General features: G+C 39.6%; 1 protein-coding gene across 1 annotated transcript; it reads left to right on the top strand.

Annotated features, from left to right (window-relative positions):
* Nucleotides 1–13,816: 13,816 nt before the first annotated feature.
* On the top strand, nucleotides 13,817–16,032 carry LOC101969285 (olfactory receptor 2AT4-like). Its single transcript, XM_021725187.3, has one exon. It carries the CDS (start codon nucleotides 13,871–13,873, stop codon nucleotides 14,834–14,836), a length of 966 nt encoding a protein of 321 aa, XP_021580862.2. The 5' UTR covers nucleotides 13,817–13,870; the 3' UTR covers nucleotides 14,837–16,032.
* The last annotated feature ends 3,507 nt before the right edge of the window (nucleotides 16,033–19,539 follow it).

Raw genomic sequence — 19,539 nt, 5'->3', positions numbered from 1 at the left:
AAAAAAAATCTGCACAGCAGGGGAAAAAACCCTTTATAAACAAAGTCAAAAAGTAAAAGACACAGCTCAGGAAAAGAACAACTACTTATAATACATGAAGAGCTCATCAAACTTTAGAAGAAAAAGTCTAATATTTCAATATAAAAATGGGCACAATGTGAGTAGACAGATGACCAACGCCTGGCCTTTACACGATGAAAAGGTATTTCATCTACTATCTAAAATGTATACAAAATAAAACTATTCCTAAATGCTGCATTTTACTTACTTAGAAAAGCAAAAACCTAAGATTTTGACAATATTCCTGGAAAAAGTAGAAGTCTCATAAGTCTCTTGTGAGAATGAAAAATTAGTACAGTGCTACTATAAGTAGCCATCAAAGGTACTTATCCTCTCCCTTTTTATTCAGTAATCTCACTCTAGGAATCTGTCCCAAAGATTGACTGGCAATCATTCTTTAGCTTACACATTCATCAATAAGGGCCTGGTTGAATAAAATATAAAAATGTATAATGCACTTACATTTTCCTTTTTAGGAAAGGAAATGAGTCAGGAAAGGAAACAAGTAAGCTCTACATGTTGACACGGTGTCATTCTTAAGATATATTGTTAAGTAAGTAGAGGGAGCAGTTGGGCACAGTGGTGCATGACTATAATCCCAGTGACTTGGGAGGTTGAGACAGGAGGATCGAAAGTTTGAGGCCAGCCAGGGTAGTGAGATCTTGTCTCAAAATAAAATAAAGTAAGAGCTGGGGATATAGCTCAGTGATAGATCACTCTTAGGTTGAATCTCTGTTAACACCACACCCACGCACACACACACACACACACACAAAAAAAAAAAAAGCTACAAAACAGTGTTTTCATAAGAAAAAAAATTTAAAACTTGCTTAAATTTTCAGAAAAAAAGAGCTTTAAAAATATGATTCTATGTTATCCTCTCTTTTAGCTTATTATTGTTCTCTAGTGGTTGTCCTTGGGTTTATGATATACATTTTTAATTAATTACAACCTACTTTTTTGTGTAAAAGAAACTTGTACCAGTAGATCCTCCATCCTGTGTGCTGTCTCAAACCTTCTACTTTTATATATGTTCTAAACACACAGAACATTGCTACTTTTGCTTTTGACAGTCAGTCACCTTTTGAAGCAATTAAACAAAGAAATTAATTGCATTTTGCTTTAGTTTATTCCATTTGAACCACTCTTCATTTCTCTATTGTTCCAACAAACCACTTATAAAACAGCCAGGGGAATTCAAAGATGAACTAGAAATTTATGCTATCAACTTTATTGAGGCAGACTTTATATGCAACATAAAGGACATCTCTTTAAGTGAAGTTTCCAAAAATCTTGACAAATGCATACAATGGCATAACCTCCATCCCTGTTGAGATAAGAGAATATTCCATCACCCTGGAGGGTTCCCTGAATCCCTTCCTAGTCAGCCCTCCTACTCTGTCCCTTGGCAAACACTGATTTGTTTTTGGTAGTGGAGATCAGTTTTACATTCTCCAGGATTTCATATAAATGAAACGAACCTGGCTCCTGTTGTTCACCACAGGGTTTTTTACATTCACCTGTTTTATTGCTTGTGTGAGTGGTTTGTTCTTTTTTACAATTGACAAATGCTTTTCCTTTTGCCTTATTGTTTCACATTTTCCTTTTAAAACTTTAAAATTTCTTTCTCTTATTGTTTTTTCTTATTGCACCAACTAAATTTTCCAGTACAATGTTGTGAAAGTGGTGAAAGCTGATATTCTTGCATTCTTATTCTTTATAGTAATCTTTCACTGTGGTGCTAAACATTTTTTTAAATTTTTAATTTGTTATATATGACAACAGAATGCATTACAATTCATATTACACATATAGGGCACAATTTTTCATGTCTTTGGTTGTACACAAAGTAGAGTCATACACGTACTTAAGACCTTCATGTCTTCATACATGTACTTAGGGTAATGACGACCATTGCATTCCACCATCTTTCCTACCCCCATGCCCCCACCCTTATTCTCCCTCCCCTTTTCCCCTTTGCCCTATCTAGAGTTTATTTAATCCTCCCATCACCACCACCATCCCCGCAGCATATTATGGATCAGCATCCTTAAATCAGAGAAATCATTCAGCATTTGGTTTTTTGGGGATTGGCTAATTTCACTTAGCATTATCTTCTTCAGCTCCATCCATTTACCTGCAAATGCCATGGTTTTATTCTCTTTTAATGCTGAATAATATTCCATTGTGTATATATACACCACATTTTCTTTATCCATTCATCTACTGAAGGTTGGTTCCACAGTTTTGTAGAACAATTGGAAACCAAATATAAACAAACCACTTATAGGGGCTGAGGTTGTGGCTCAGCGGTAGAGTACTCGTCTAGCACGTGCGAGGCACTGGGTTCAATCCTCAGCAACACATAAAAATAAATAAATAAAAATAAAGGTATTAAAAATTTTAAATACAACTTATAATAGCAACCAAAATAGGAAATACTTAGGGATAAAGTTAGCAAAATAAAGTTAGCAATACACTTTACTAAAACTGCAAAACACAGCTAAAAGGAAGTGAAGAAACAGGTATAACCTTACTATAAAACTACAGTAATCAATACAGTATATACTGTAGGCATAGGAAGAGAAATATATATTTATAGGACAGAAGTTTATAAATTGGCCAATATTCACTGAAGAAGGAAATTCTTAACAAATGGTGTTATAACAACTGATAGCTGCTATCATTCCCTTAATTGCCAACTCTGCAAATGCTGTGAAAAATAACCTATATGGGCATGGGACAACAGGCACCTTTTCCTCCCAAAACTCCTTTGCACTTTGTCACCGCCCCCTACCTTTGCATACACAAACATAGCTCCAGAGATGGTCTCCTAAGGAGAAAGATTACAAATTTGTCCAGTGAGGGAGTTGGGAGCGAGTAGGATGTTTTAGATGATCTAAAGAGTCAAGTGTCCTCAACTCTTCTTGCATATCCACATCCCGATTGTCAGATTTGCAATCAAGGACTTAACATTGACCGCAGAACACATCTTTGGGAAATGGACTCAGGCTGCTGTTTGACAGCACACGTGACCAGGTTCTGGATGGGGTATCCTTCCTGCTCCAGCGTTCCATGGCCAGTCCAGGTTCTTATTTGCTTCCAGTTGGCCAACCTAATATTGGGAGATTTTCAACCACACTCTGTGAGAAATAGTCAACCCTCACCTGTATGAGTACACTCTTTATTCTCTTAAAATTATCCTAAGGCCACAAAAACTCTCAAAGTCTTGCCCTTCCTTTTTAGGAATGTGACTCTGGAGACTACAGGTATTAGCCATATACGTCACTTCACGACGCATCCTCAGAGCTCGCTGGTATTCCATCCTCAGAGGTCTGCAGACTCCGTCCCTGGCCACTCTATAACCCAGCCTCCACCCGTAACGTCTTTACTTTACCTCCTTTTTTCTCCACAGTTTTTTAAAAATCAATTTTATTGAGGTAAACTATTTAAACAATAAAAGGCATCACTTTAAGTGCACGATTTGATAAGTTTTCACTAAGGTGTACACCCACAGAGCCACCACCACAAGCAAGCGGTACTCTATTTCCAGCAACCCCACCAGTTCACTATGCCCATTCCCAGGCTCTCTTCCCAACTCTGGCTCCAGGCAACCCCTGAGCTGATTTTCATCTCTATAGATTAGACTTGTCTTTTTTTTTTTTGGTTTCTTGTAAATCGAATTCTACAGTATATAGTATTTTGAATCTGACTTGTGCTCAGCATATTTTAAGACTTCACCCATGTTGTTACATATATCAATAATTCATTCCTTCTTATTGCTAGAATTATTTCATTGCATGGATATACATGTTCATTTACCCATTGATGATCATTTGGGTTTAGGGTATTATAAATAAAGCTTCCAAGAACATTTTGTGTGTGTGTTTGTGTGTGTGTGTGTGTGTGTGTGTGTGTGTATGTGTGTGTATGGAAATACACTTTCATTTATGTTGGGAAATACTTAGGAGTGGAATTGCTAGTTCATGTGATAACTATTTAAGTTAAAAGTAATTCTGAAACTTCTTTCCAGTGTGTTCCATTTGATAGTTGTCCCATGTCCTTCCCATCAGTTGGTATTATCAGTATAAAAATTTTAGCCATTCTAATAAATGAGTAGTTGTAGTTCAACTGTGGTTTTATTTTGCACTTTTATGATGACTAATGATGTTGGGCATGTTTTCATGTGCACGTTAGTCATTCATATCTTGTTTTTATAGTATATGTTCAAATATTTTGCTTATTTAAAAGTGAATTATTTATTTTTAACTAATGAGTTGGAGTTCTTTATTTTATGAGTCTTCTGTTAGGTTTATACTATTTTTCCCCGGTTTTTAATTTCTCTTTTCATTTTCTTAATGATATCATTCGAAGGGTAGAAGTTTTTAATTTTGATAACATCTAGTTCACCAATTTTTCCTTTATGTTTTATGTTTCTCATACCCTATTTAAGACATGTTTGCCTACCTCAAGTTTTCAAAGATTTTCCTCCCATGTTTTCTTCTAGATGTTTTGTAGCTTTGGGTTTCAACATTTAATCCATTCTGAGTTGATTTTTTAATATGGTGTGAGGTAAAGATCAAGTTTCACATCTTCCAGGTAGATATTCTGAAAATCATGTTGCTTATGTCCTCCCAACTTATTATTTTGTTGCATTTTTTTTTACTTTTATTTTTCAAAATCATTTGGCTCTTTCAAGTCCTTTGTATTTCCATATAAATTTAGAATTACTTCAGTTGCTACCAAAAATGCCGACTTGGATTTGATGGAAATTGCATTGATTCCATAGATCAATTTGGCATATTTGACATCTAAACAATGTTGAATCTTCTACTCTATAATCATGGCTTATCTTTCAATTATTTAATTCTTTAAGTTTTAAAATTTTCTTTGCAATGTTTTATCATTTTGAGTACAGCCTTGCATATATTTTGTTAAATTTATCTCCAAATATTTTATAGTTTGCCATTGTAAATGATATCATTTTCATTTTTAATTCATATGTAATAATTATATATTAAAATTTTCTTTCCAATAGTTTATTTTGAATGTAGAAAAAAGGTATATTTTGTACAATAATTTTGTATCCTGTTATCTTGCTAAACTCACATATTAATATTAGAAGCTTTTTAGATTCTTTAGAATTTTCAACATATTTGATCATGTTATTTATGAATAATGACTTTATTTATTCCCTACTAATATAAATACCTTTTATTATTTTCTTCTTCCCTTTTTTATAGTGATTAGGACCTCCAGCACAATGTTGAATAAAAGAAGCCAGGAACAGTGGTTCACACCTCTAATCCCAGTGCCTTGGGAGGCTGCAACAGGAGGATTGCAAGCTCAAAGCCAGCCTCAGCAATTTAGCGAGGCACTTAGCAACTCAGTGAGTCTCTGTCTCTAAATAAAATATAAAAAAGGACTGGGGATGTGGCTTGGTGGTTAAGTACCCCTGGGTTCAATCTTCAGTATGAAAAAAAAGTTGCGAGAAGACATGTTGTCTTGTCTTGACCTTATGGTAAAATGTGTTCAACATTACACCCTTAACTATGATGTCAGTTGTGGAATTTCCATAGATGTCCTCAGACCAAGCTGAGGATGTTATTTTCTATGAATTCTGTTTGTATAGGATACTTTCAGTGAGTATAGAATTCTAAGCTAGAGGTTTTTCCTTTTAGCATTGTGAAGATGCCATCCCATAGTCTGTTGGCTTCAATAGTTCTTGTTGAAAAGATAGCTGTCAGTCCTATGTTGCTATATTAAACAAAATGACTCTCACTTTCTCTATTTTTCAGTTATTCCTTGTATATTTAGTTTCCAGCAGTTTGACTCTGCAATAATGTGCTTCCTTTTTTTGTTGTTGTTTTGTTTTGTTTTAGTTTGTTTTTGTATTGTTTGGCCTAGAATTTGTTGAGCTTCTTAAATCTATGAATTGACCTTTTAGAGTCAGTTTGGAAATTTCTCAGACATTATCTTTGTACAAACTATTTCTTTTTTCTTCTTTTCTTTTTCTAGTACTAGGGACTGAACCCAGAAGTACTTTATCACTGAGCTAAATTCCCATTCCTTCTTATTTTTTAATTTTGAGGCAGTGTCTCACTAGGCTGCTTGGGATCTCTCTAAGTTGCTGAGACTAGCCTGGGACTTGTGATCCTTCTACCTCAGCCTCCTAAATCACTGGAATTGCAGCCATGTGCCACCACATCCAGCTGTCTAAATTGTTTCTGCATCACTCTCTTTCTTTTCTACTATTGGGACTCGTTAAGTACACGTTAGAACTTTATGCTAGTTCCTATAACCATTTTTATCCCCAAATATTTTTCCTCCTGTGATTTGATTCGGATATTTTCTGTCTTTCAGTTCATTCATACTTTCTTATTTATAACCATCTAAAAAATTCTGAAGTTTGCACACTATATTTTAAATATGGAATATTCATTTCTTTTTCTTTGTTTTTTTTTTGATAGTTCCAAATTCTGTCTTTAAATTCTCTGATTCTTACATATTGTCTCTTTTTTCTTCTTTAAAAATTATTAATAATAGTATTTAAATTTTCTGGCTGATAATTATATCGGAATCACCCACAATCTGTTTCTACTCTCTCTTCCTCTTCTTGTTTTTGCTCACTGACTTGTTTGCTTTTTTGTAACCATGCATCACACTTTTAAGAAATATTTGTTTATTTATTTACTTATTTATTATTAGAGCTTTATGGTTATACATAGGAGTTGGGTTCATCCCAACAAACTCATACCTGTATGGAAATTGAATTTGGTTCATAATCCTCCCTTTTCTTTCCCTTCCTCCCTCCCTTCTCCCATTAGTTCATTTGCCCATTTATTGATTTGGGTTATTATTATTTATTGTTGTTAAGTTTTTGAGTTCTTTTATATTTTGGATATTAATCCCCTATTGGAGGGGTAGCTGGCCAAGATTTTCTCCCATTCTGTATACTCTCTTTGCACTCTTAATCATTCCCTTTGCTGTGCAGAAGCTTTTTAGCTTAATGGCATCCCACTTATTGATTCTTGATTTTATTTCTTGCACTGTGTGGGTCTTGTTAAGGAAGTTGGTACCAGCACCAATATGATGGAGTGCTGACTCTATGTTTTTTATTTTCCTAGCAGTTGTAAAGTTTCTGGTCTAATTCCTAAGTCTGATCAGTTTTGATTTGAATTTTGTGTAGGGTGAGAGATAGGGTCTAATTTCATTTTTCTAAATATAGCCATCCAATTTTCCCAGCAACATTTGTTTAAAAGGCTGTCTTTCTCCAAGATGTGTTTTTGCAAGCCTCATACCCTTTGATTGGGTACTAGACATTGAATATTTTTTAAAAATAAATTTCTGGATAACTTATTCTCCTCCAGAAAGAGTTGTATTCTTTCCAGCAAATAGTTATAATAGTTTGTCCTTGTGCCTTGGTTTTAGATTATGACTCATTTATTTCCATTTTCCTTTTTCTTTTGGATTTGGTCCTTATTCCTAGAGCTTGGTATCCCCTCCATTCAAATGGTGCTCCCCAACCCATGAAAACCGCTGACTGATTCTCTAGCATCACATGGCTGTTAAACTCTTTCTGCGGCTCCTTGGCCTCCCAGCTGCTGCATTCTTCTGGATCTTTCAAGTATTTCCCTGTATTTACATAATTTAGAAGTTGGTAAATGACTTAAGGGAATTTATACACCAATTTTGGCATTCCTTCTCTGCAGTGTCTTCTTTTCCAGGAATTTGACTCTAAACTTTCATTTACTTTGGCAACCCAAATTTAAACCTGTTTAACTTCAGCCCAACAGGACTTCTGTTTCCTAATTGGACTCTATTTTCCCATCTCACAGATTGGGAAGTGCCCTCAGGTGAAGAACTGGGGACATATGGAACTCCACCTCTTGGGCCTCCCTCCTTCCAAGGACTGAAGTCTTGAAGGCCTGCCCTGGGTTCTCTCCAGAGCCTTTAAACAGTTGTTTTATATATTTTGTGAAGCTTTGCAGGTTTTTTATTTCGCATAGTTTAATCCAAACAATCCTGCTTCTCTACCATAGCCCAAACTTTAAAATCCTCTTGAGTTTTTGAGTAAACTATTGATAGGAGAATCACAGTCTCCTAGGATTTTAGCATAAATCCATGTTTTGTTGTGTAGATAACCATCTTTTGAGAAATAATTCCTAATCTTGGTGCAGACTGAATGCTTGACCAGGGAACACTAAATGAATATGGGTCCCCAACTTTCCTTGATGAATTAGTTATTAATTTGAACAAATGTTAAAATTGATCACATCCCACCATCAAGTGAAAGTAAGAACTGTTATATTAGGTTCAAGCAGATCATGAGGACACTGGCACAAGCAGGTGATACAGACTCCAGTGACACGCAGTCTTGTTGCAATTGTCATCTTTCCATCAATTCTAACACACAGCCTCATGGGAAATTCCCTGTAATCAATTCCCTCAGAAAGAAAAAATTCAGGCCTTCCTTTCCTTCCTTCCTTTCTTTATATTACAAATATTTCTTTAAAATATGCTTGTACTGCCCCAAAGTGGACTGTTGCTGCCTTACAGTGCCATTTGGGAGGGCCTGGAAGGGTCACCAGGGAAGTAAACACTATCAATGGGCAGAACTTGTGGCTGTGTATCTGCTTCTTTCACCTGGAAACTTCCTCTCACCTGGAAAAGCAAGAGGACTTTGAGGCCAGCCTGGGCAACTTAGCAAGACCCTGTCTTGAAATAAAATAAAAAGGGCTAAGGATATAACTCAGTGGTAGAGTACTCCAGGTGTAATTCCCCATGCTGGAAAGAGAAGGAAGGAAGGAAGGAAAGTGGGTGAGGTGAAGGGAAGGAAGAAGGAAGGAAAGGGTGGATGAATTGATGTTGAGGAGGCTGAGTTGAGGTGGTAGACCTCTCAGAATGAGTGCAAATGATGGAGATATTTACATCTCTCAAATCAGCAAGAGTAGGAAAAATCAAGTAGACAAGATGATCCATCCCATGGATGTCAATCAGTGTCTATCCTAGCTCTTCTTTGCTCAGTATATTCATGGGGAAAAATGTCACAGTAGTGTGGATGGGGGGTTGTACGTGGGTTCATCAAGGCTCATCTGGCTTAGTTTCTGATAAGTATCAAATATGCCACGCACAATGACGTGAACCGTCACTCAAGGTCACTCATCCCCACGGGTGGCAGGTTTATTTCACTGGATCTCTTTCATCATCTGGGGGAAGTGGTTTGTCTTTATTGGAGTAGAATCCTATTCTGGGTATGAATTTGCCTTTATTGCTCACAGTGTTTCTGCCAGTTTCACCTTCTAAAGATTTAATAAATGCCTTATTCATCATGTTGATATCCCATATGCCCTTCTTTTGACAAAGAAACTCTTAAACTCTTATAGCAAAAGAGGTGAAGCGGTAAGTCTCATGCACATAGGAGTCACTGACCTTACAATGCATCCCATCTCTCAGAAGCAACTAGATTGGTTTAAGAATGGAGAATAACCTGCACTCCTAAAGACAGTTTTGGGTGCTGGCCAGATAGCAATCCCTGGCAGGTATGGGCACAGCCTGACAAGCTGAACTAGCAGTCAAAATGCAGAGCAGAATATATGGCCAGAACACACAAGTCTGGGAACCAAGAAGCAGGAGCACCTCTTCTCACTAGCCTTAAGAACCCAGTTGCAAAATATTTGCTTGCTTCTCCTCAACTTCAAATTCTGCTAGTTTATACCTTTTAGTTCCTAAGTGTGGAATGCACCCACCTTTCTTCCTTTCTCTTTCCCTCCTTCCCTCCCTCCCTTCCTTCTTTCCTTCCTTCCTTCCTTCTTTCCATTTCTGCCAGAAATGAAATAATCATTTCATTGAACTGTAAGTGGAGATAGCCACCTAAGCTTTAGGACTCCTCATGCAACTGAATTAACAGGCAAAGAAGGGTAAATTAATATATCTGAGGACAAAGAGGGAACACAATTGTGGCTATGTAATGGGAAGGAAAATTATTTCTAGAACCAGAGAACTCTCTGGCGAATATATTAGTACTTCTATGTGCAATTGTAAAAGTTAATGGAAAATCAGCAAACCAATACAGGAAGATTTTTAATAATTAATAGCTCCATACCCAATCCTCTTGATCAGTATGTAATCCCATTGTAGAGATGAGGACGCACGGAATAGGGCCCTAGGTCTGAATACTAGCTCTGCCTATAGACACCAGTGTTAAAATGGACGAGTTATTTCAGCTCCTGGACCTCATTTTCCTTCTCTTGGACTTTCTATATGCCCTGTTGTTTCTTCCTTCTCCTCTACCATTGAGAATATCAAATGGGTTAATGAGAATAAAAAATACACTAGTGTAAAATTCCACACCCTTGAGGGCTGTTAACAATGATTTCACTATCATCAAAGCCTGGGGACAAATCCTAACTGCTCACATCATTCATGCTCTAGGAGACGCCAGGATGTGATCCCTGAGGGATGGTAGGTGTGGTGCCGGGTGAGCACTAGTATTAGGGAAAGTACCTCAAGAGGTCTGCCTGAAAGGAGGGGCCCAAGGGTTTAATGGGCCATGGCTCAGTCCCAGCCTGCTACTTCCACCAAGGCCTCACGTGGAGAACTATAGAACACACCAGTGTGGACCAGGCTCAGCAGGTACATGTTGCTGGGGATGGAGTGCCCAGAGAATGGCAGAGAAAGCTGGGATGGAAAGACAAGGACAGGGGGACTCACCGGCTACAAACCCGGGCCAGAGGTTAGGAAGATGAATTGGATATACACAGAGGCAGGCACCCAGAATCCAGAGCTGTGAAACCTTGGGCCAGATATCTCAATATATCAGGGGAAGAGAGGTGTGTTCACGGGAGGAATTCAAACCATCTTGGCTAAGGCCTTCCCACACAAAAAAAAAAGCTGACCACAGCAGAAACCATTGAAAACATGGAAAACCTTGAGCTCTTACAAGTTCCAAGCTCTTTGTAAGCACTGCCTCATCATTCTCTCCATAGAGAAAACCCTATGAGGTTTCAGAGAGGGAAACAAGGCTCAGAGAGGGGAAAGTGAATTGTCCAAGGTCACACAGCTGGTAGGAACAGGGATTGGAATCTAGCCCTCTCTAGCTCCCAAGTTAGAACCACTACGCTGCATGTGGCATAATGAAGGTGAGGTTGTAGCCTTGCAGAGAGAGCTAGCTAAGCCGAAGAGCACTCTCTCTCTTCCACTTTGGGGCATGGATCATGCAACATCTGTCTCAGAAAGCTCTGCTCTGCCAAACACAGAGAAGACAATGGCTCATCGAATTGGAAGCCATCCAGGGATCCTTTCCTCAAACCCCTCACTGAACAGACTAGAAAACAAAGACTCAGGGGCTCAAGGTCACAATAAGCAAGCAGCAAGACTGCTCCAGGAGCCAGGATCTTGGCTTCTAGGAGGGGCTCAGCCTTTTGCAGCAGGCTGGCTACAGAAACAACCTCTGCTCTCGTCCCTCATCAGCTGTGGCCTGTCCTTCTCTGACCCTCAGTTTCTTCATTTGTTGAAGCCACATATCCCCTCCTTGGCAGGGTTGTGTGAAGAGAGGAGATGCTCATAAAAGTGCAGGTTGGACATTCAGGTGACTTTCTGTCTTTTCTCCCTATAGCTGACTTATAGATAATTCCTACAGGCAAGATCTGTGCCTTGAGATAGAGTCCTTTTGGCCCTAAGCACAGGATTGTATTCCTTAGAGGTAGCATAGAAATCAGAACAACACAACCTTGAACTGTAAAATAAGTGTTAGAAAGCCCAGCCAAATTCCAATATTTCCTATGATGAACTAGTTGACTATGCTTTGAAGTATTAAATGTTAAATCTTTTGAAAAGTAGTTTTGATGACCCTACTTTGCTGGTGACCTAAGCCTGGGCTTCCTGTTAGACGGTCCAACAATGAAAATCCATGGACCATCTCTCCACCAGGATCTTAGCATCTGAAAAAAAAACAGTGTACAGAGGAGAGAGGAGGAAGGACAGCTAGACTTGGTGGCCTACTAGGGTCCCTTTAGTTTTGAACTTCTGAGTTTCTGTTCCTCCAATGTCCCAATTCAGCCTAACCCAGAAACAACAGCCCATGGCTTTTTCTAGGTGCCACAATGTCCAGGGAGGTATGGTTTGTGTTCCTCCTAGTTACAGAATCTGTTTGAATGAGGTCTGACTAACTGAGGAACAGCCCTCTGAATTTGGGACAAAGCAGTCTTATTCTTTTGCCTGGTTCTAGGACATTACTTCAAGGAAGCATTGGCATTGCCAGAAACCAATTTAGTGTCTACCATAGAGAAACCCAGAGGAAAAGTTGAAATTTGGTTTTGTCTGATATTAACAATTCAAAAAAATGAAATAGAATTCTTTGTCCTAATGTTTTCCCCTTGGAAATATGAATCCCAGTTTTAAAAATGTAGATTCTCCAGCAAAAAATGTAGAGAAGAAAAGCACTGTCCTGGGAATCAAGGATCTGGCCCAGTTCCTAGCTGTATAGCCAGTGGCTGTAGCACCTGGGAAAGCCCCTGCCCTCTCTCTACACAGTCTCTGGCCTATGGGAGAAGGTATTAAAAAAAATTTTAAAGTATTTTCCAGTTTTGATATTGTTGGTTTTACACATGAGAGATTTTTTGTTAAAAGAATGGAATGTTAAAAGTGACTCTGAGGAAAACTGCACATGGAATCATCAGAAATAAGGAGAGAATGATACAAATTTGACATGAGGGTCACTTGTCCAAAGGACAAGCCTACAAAAGAGAAGAAATCAGTATTTCCTTTAGCTCAAAATCCCTAGGTCCTTGGGTTGAAGCACTCATTTCTGATTCCTCCGGGAGAGATCCTTTTGTCTTGGAGCAGCTACTGGGAGCAGGTCATCTCTATCAGGGAGGCTCCCCAGGGCACCTGCTGGGCGGGGGGTTAGTTGAGTGGTCAAGCACAAGCTCCTGCTGGCTGCAGCAGTCACTGAGGAGGAATATTCTGTGAAATTGCAGAGGTTGTCTGGATTCTCTTAGCAGGATTTTGGGAGAGGGTATTACCCAGACCCCAGTCAGGAATCACCCTTCCTGCCAAGAGTCACTTCCTTCACTGTTAACAATGAAAAGAGCCCAACGCCAAGAGACAGGACCTGAGGACTCAGCTTAGATGGAGACAGAGGAACCATGACCCCAAGCAAACAAGAGAAAGAAGCCAGTCCCTGGTTAATAATTATAGCGGGAAGGCAGAGTGTTGTAGAAAATCAGTTCTCCCTATCTACACTGTGACAAAAATGTCCTTTTATTAAAAAAAAAAAACAAAACAAAACAAAAAAAAACTTGAAGTGGTGCCAAAAGAGAAAGGGAATTAGGGTCCTGGCTTAAGAGACCCGATATCCCCCAAAGGGTCATATGGAACATGAAAAAGAACACAGAAGTTCTTTCACAGCACTTAACACAACTGCAATTAAGTAATTGTATGATTCATTGCTTAATGTATTTCTTTGCTACTAAAATTTCAGCCCCATGAGGTTAGAAACCTTCTCCTGCTTGTTCCACTTCTCCACTGTATGCCCAGCAAATGAAACATGGTTGTACATTGTAGGTATTTTTTCTATACTTAATTTTAAAAGGAAAGAGGGAATTACAGAATAGGATGGAGAGTCGGGGGATAGGACAGTCCCATTATCTATCCGCTATAATTACTTGTCAATAAACATGATTAGATTAATTATAGATTGATTACTCTGTAATTCTCATTCCAGAATTTTGGATTGTTCTCTTTCTAGTGAGCCTGGTTCCCAGATGTTCCCACGACTCACCTCCTGAGCCTCCAGCATTGACCCACCATGGAGATCACACCCTGTAATGGATCAGGGGACTCCTCCGTCATCTTCTACCTTACGGGCATTCCCTCTCTTCCAAAATCCCTCTTCCTTCCTATCTTCTTCATCTTCCTTCTCCTCTACCTACTCATCCTCGTGGGCAATGCCCTGATCCTGGTGGCCGTGGTGGCAGAGCCCAGCCTCCACAAGCCCATGTACTTCTTCCTAATTAATCTCTCAGCCCTGGACATTCTCTTTACTACAACCACTATCCCCAAGATGCTGTCCCTATTCCTGCTTGGGGACCGCCTCCTCAGCTTCCCGGCCTGCTTTCTGCAGATGTACCTGTTCCATGGCCTCAGCTGCTCAGAAGCCTTCCTCCTGGTGGTCATGGCCTATGACCGCTACGTGGCCATCTGCCGCCCACTGCACTACCCTGTCCACATGACCCCACAGACTAACGCTGCACTGGCGGCCAGTGCCTGGCTCACCGCCCTCCTCCTGCCCATCCCAGCAGTGGTCCAGACCTCCCAGATGGCATTCGACAACACTGCCTACATCTATCACTGCTTCTGTGACCACCTGGCTGTGGTCCAGGCCTCCTGCTCCGACACCACCCCCCAGGCCCTCATGGGCTTCTGCATCGCCATGGTGGTCTCCTTCCTCCCCCTTCTCCTGGTGCTTCTGTCCTACGCTCACATCCTGGCCTCAGTGCTTCGCATCAGATCCCGAGAAGGACGTTCCAAGGCCTTCTCCACCTGCAGCTCCCACCTCCTGGTGGTGGGCACCTACTACTCGTCCATTGCTGTGGCCTATGTGGCCTACAGGGCTGACCTGCCCCTGGACTTCCACATCATGGGCAATGTGGCCTTTGCTATTCTCACACCTGTCCTCAACCCCCTCATTTACACACTGAGAAACAAGGATGTCAAAGCAGCCATTGCCAAAATAGCATGTCCCCAGGAGCCAAAGAACATTGGGATTCCCTGACTCAGAGGGGCAATTCCGTCTTTTCTCATAAACACAGCAGTACAGAGAAAAGTAGAAAATTCAGGCAGCCAGGCAGAGCAATGAGTCTCACAGTATGTCCTAGGTATTCCTTCATTATAACCCAATAAGAGTATTTTCCTTCATTCATAGTCAGCATGGTTTAAGCAATAAGTCTTAAATGTCACAAGACTGTAAATACAATTGGGGTCACATTATCATTAAATCAATGTTCATTCTCAGAGACTGCAGATATTCAGCAACACATTTAGTCTTTCACTTGAATCTCTTCTTTCAGTATTTCTGAAAATCACCAGCTTCTCTGTCACATAGGTATAAATCACTCTTGTTCTTTGTGGAGAAGTAGCTCACAAACACCCCTCCCAGGAAAAACTGAAACGGTTATCTCAATCCTCAGTGGTTGGTGAAAAGTCACTGCCACTAAAAATATTTCAATGCCATTCCCCAGGAGGTCCATCTCTGCTATCTAGAACCTCAGGGTGTCTTCAAGGTAGGTCTTAAAGGTGTCTCCACCCAGCTTATGCTCAGTTAAGAGTGTCCCTGAGCACACCTGTTTGAACAAAAAGTGTCACAGTTGTTTTAATTCTAAGCACACTGCAGTTTCTCTACCCATGACACTGGGTGGCTAAGTAGAGAAATTTCTCCTTATTAGTAGCATGCTGTTCCCACAGCCAGCATTTTTTTCTCAAAATATAGTCCCCAGTGTTCCTCTTTCTGACCTTAATAGTCAGCCCAGCCTCTCAATCCCTTCCTCTATGCTAAGTTTCCTCTTAAAGACCTATCAGGTTTGTCCAACCAGGGAAATAAGAGAACAGTAAGAAGTATTTGGTGGGGAGATGGGTGACCCCAGTGACAGATGTCCTCCTCATCTTTGGCTCTTCGCAGATAATCTCATCTCAATTTCTAAGGTTCCAGTTTTTGCTAATCAAAGCATGAATTTTAACCATTTCCTATTTCATAAAACCCAATGAAGATGAAAATTCAACCAACGCAATTCCACAAAGAATATGATTTGCTCCTGAATTCATCTCTCAGAGGCCTCAGAAATCCTGCTACAGTCAGAAAGGGCTTCATGAAGCAGAGTGATATAAAGCCACTGAGTTTCCTTGTTTGCCACCTGGGAATGGGACCCCTGTTTTCTATCTAAAATTTATTCATTCGATATTATGTTTATTCCTCGCTCTTTGAAATTGGTATCTAGACCTCTCTGGTGCTATAATCCTCAAGTTCTAAAGGAGACAGAATAATAAACCACCTTGTCCCTGAGTTCCATGAGCTATTAGAATTCAACCACTATCATTCAATAAACAACTCCAAAATTACCCCCATTTTACTACAGAAGTTCTGTTTGGGGCTCCTCTGTTCAGAACTTATCTTCTGGTAGCAATTTGAGTTTCAGGTGAAACTGGTTTTTTGTGTCCCCAGATCATGACACTTTTTCATCTTCAGCAATCCTTGTAAATGGAACAAAGAATCATCTGGAGAGTGAACTGCGGTGATAAGGAATCCCCAGATAGTTTACTCACTATTTTCTTGTGGCTCCTCCTAAACATTTATCACAAGTAGACAAGAAATAATAACAATGAAAACAATATTTTCATCTGCAGTCATGTAATTGGCACATTTTCTGTATTTGGCACAGTTTCTGTATTTCTCATGTATAAGTAGTTTCAACTTTTGCACATTAAAGAACATAATCAAGGGCCTGAAGTTGTAGCTCCGAAGTAGAACACTTGCCTTGCACAGCTGAGGCACTAGGTTCAATCCTCAGCACCACATAAAAAAATAAATAAGCAAAATAAAGATATTGTGTCCTTAAAAAAAGAAGAACATAATCAAGAGAGTGAAAAGCAACCACAGGATGGAATAAAGTATTTGCCAGTCACATATCTAGTAGAGAATCAATATTCAGAATACATAACAAAAAAAAAACAAAAAACAGCCCTCTTTAAAGATGAGAAAGGACTTAGACATTTCTCTAAAGAAGATACAAAAGGCTGATAAGCACACACAAAAAAAGATGCTCAACACCACTACTCTCTAGAGAAACGCAAATCAAAACTGCAATGAGGGACTGGGATTGTGGCTCAGCGGTAAAGTGCTCGCCTTGAATGTGTAGTACCCTGGGTTCGATCCTCAGCACCACATTAAAAAAAAAAAAGTGAAATAAAGATAATGTGTCCAACTACAACTAAAAAAAAGAAAAACCAGCATCTAGTATCTCACCAATGGCTAATATTTGGAAAAAAAAAAAAGAAAAGAAAAGAAGTGCTTGCAAAATGTGGAGAAATTGGAACACTTGGACACTGTTGGAAATATAAAATGGTAGAGCCACTATGGAAGATAGGACAGATCCTCAAAAAATCAAACAAAATTACCATAGGCTCCAGCAAGTCCACTGCTGGGCATATATCCCCAGATAATTAGGATCCCAAAGAGATATTTGTTTACCTAAGTTCAATGCAGCATGAGTCCCAATTGTCAAGAGGTGGAAACAACCTAAATGTCTATCCACAGATGAATGGAGAAAATAAAATGTGGTATATACATACCATTATGGTTTAAATAGGAGGTGTCCCAAAAAATTCATGTGTAAGACAATGTAAGATGTTTAGAGGTGAAAAGATTGGGTTATGAAAGCTTTAACTCAATCAGTGCATTAATCCACTGATATGGATTAACTGGGCAGTAACTGTAGGTAGGCAGGGTGTGGCTGGAGGAAGTAGGCCCATGGGGTTGTGCCTTTAGCATCTATATTTTGTCCCTGGTGAATAGAGCCCTCTGTTTCATGATTGCCATGTCCTGACTCCTTTTCTCCTCCATGCCCTTCTGCCATGATACTCTGCCTCACTCGGGCCCAAAACTATGGATTTGGCCATCTACGAGCTGAGACTTCTGAAACCATGAACCCCAAATAACGTTTCCCTCCTCTAAAATTATTCTTGTCAGGTTTTTGGTCATAGCAACACAGAGCTGACTAAAACACATACAATGGAATATTATTCATCCACAAAAAGGAATGAAATTCTTATACTTACTGCAATATAGATGAACTTTAAAGACCTTATGCCAAATGAAATAAGCTAGTCATACTTTCACTTAAATAAGTGAAGTTCATAGAAAATAGTCAAGTTCATAGAAACAGAAAGTAGAACAATAGTTACTAGGAGTTGAGGGGTGAGAATAATGGAAAGGTTTTTGTTTGTTTTTTTTTTGTTTTTGTTTTTTAAGGGTACAGAGCTTCTGTTTGAGATGATGAAAAAAATTCTGTAAGTGGATAATGGTAATGGTGGGATAACATTGTGAATGTACTTAATGCCACCAATCCATAAGAGAGATTAAATAGTAAATTTTATGTCATATGTATTTATCATAGTTTTTTAAAACTTTAAATAGTTTCAAACTAGGCCACGGGTGGGGTCATTCAGTAGCCTTGGGATTAGCTGCCCTTTTGACAGATGTCCACCTCTGTACCAACAAGCTGTGGTCAGAGGGAGAGGGATGGAGGGAAGTCATATGGTTTAACACCGACAATCAAGAACAGAGAAAGGGATGGGTGGGGATCTTGGAAAGAAACAAGTCAAAGGATTTTGACTTGTGCAAATTTTTAGTTATTCGGGAGGAATAAGTTCAAGAGATATATTTGCAATATGGTGACAATACTTAATACCAACATATTGTATACTTGAAAATCATTAAGAGAATAGATTTTAAGTGCAAAAAAATGAGATAATATATGTGTCAATTAATTTGATTTAGCCATTCCACAATGTACACATATTTCAAACATCATGTTGTAAACAACAAATATATACAATTTTTATTTGTCAGTGAACTAAATAAATAAACTAAAAAGAATCATTGGAGCAATATGCCTTGAAAAGATGGGCAGGCGGGCAGGTAGGCACCTGAGGCCCTGTGCACTCTGGGAGGGACTTCCTGGTGGCCCTCAAGTCGAGGCTGTGAAGATGTGAGACAATGGGCAGTCTCCTCTCTCCCCTTCTCCCTTCACCCTATTGCCTCTCACCCCACCCATTGGGTAGGTGCACCCCTTCCCTCTCCTAGCCTCTTCCTGTGTCCCTGCTCCAGGCCTCTTCCCTGTGCCCCTGCTCCAGGCCATGCAGAGGCCATAGTGGGGCTTCTTGACATGCGGATGTGGTCACTGACCACCTTCCACATGACTTACAGGCTCGCTGTATCTGGCACTGTGATCCCTTTGCCTCAAGTCACCCAGTGGCTTCTCACATGACCCTTCTGACCTCGTTCCAGCTTTTCAAACACACCAAGTTCTCATGGTCACCAATAACAAACTCTCCTTTTCTGGAAGCCCTCTTTCTCCTAAGTCAAGTCAGTCTCCTCCTGAAGCATCTCTGCTCTGGCTCATCGTCCTGAAAGGTCAGACAGGCATCGTTCTCTCGGGCCCCCAGCACTGTTTATTCCCCATCATAGCTTTTGTTTCAGGCCTTATGAGAGCAGAGTCCAGGGCACAGTGGAACCTTGAGCTTCTGCAGGCCCCTTGCTTTTTCATTCTCCTCTTTCAATCTTCTTTCCCACCAAAGCATTCTAATGTGCTGGATATAGGTCCATAGATAAAAGTATATTTTTGTAAAATATGCAGTGTTGTTTTGTAACTGTATGTGTACTTCTAATTTACATAACAGACTTGTCATAAGTCCAGTTATTTC

The sequence above is a fragment of the Ictidomys tridecemlineatus genome, chromosome 4 (assembly GCF_052094955.1).
Source record: "Ictidomys tridecemlineatus isolate mIctTri1 chromosome 4, mIctTri1.hap1, whole genome shotgun sequence".
NCBI lineage: Eukaryota > Metazoa > Chordata > Mammalia > Rodentia > Sciuridae > Ictidomys > Ictidomys tridecemlineatus.
Note: the sequence above shows the minus strand (reverse complement) of the source record. Positions and strands in the feature narration are given on the sequence as shown.

Bases quoted from the DNA above. Each gene is read 5' to 3' on its own strand.
- LOC101969285 (XM_021725187.3), top strand. From the start codon at position 13,871: ATGGAGATCACACCCTGTAATGGATCAGGGGACTCCTCCGTCATCTTC.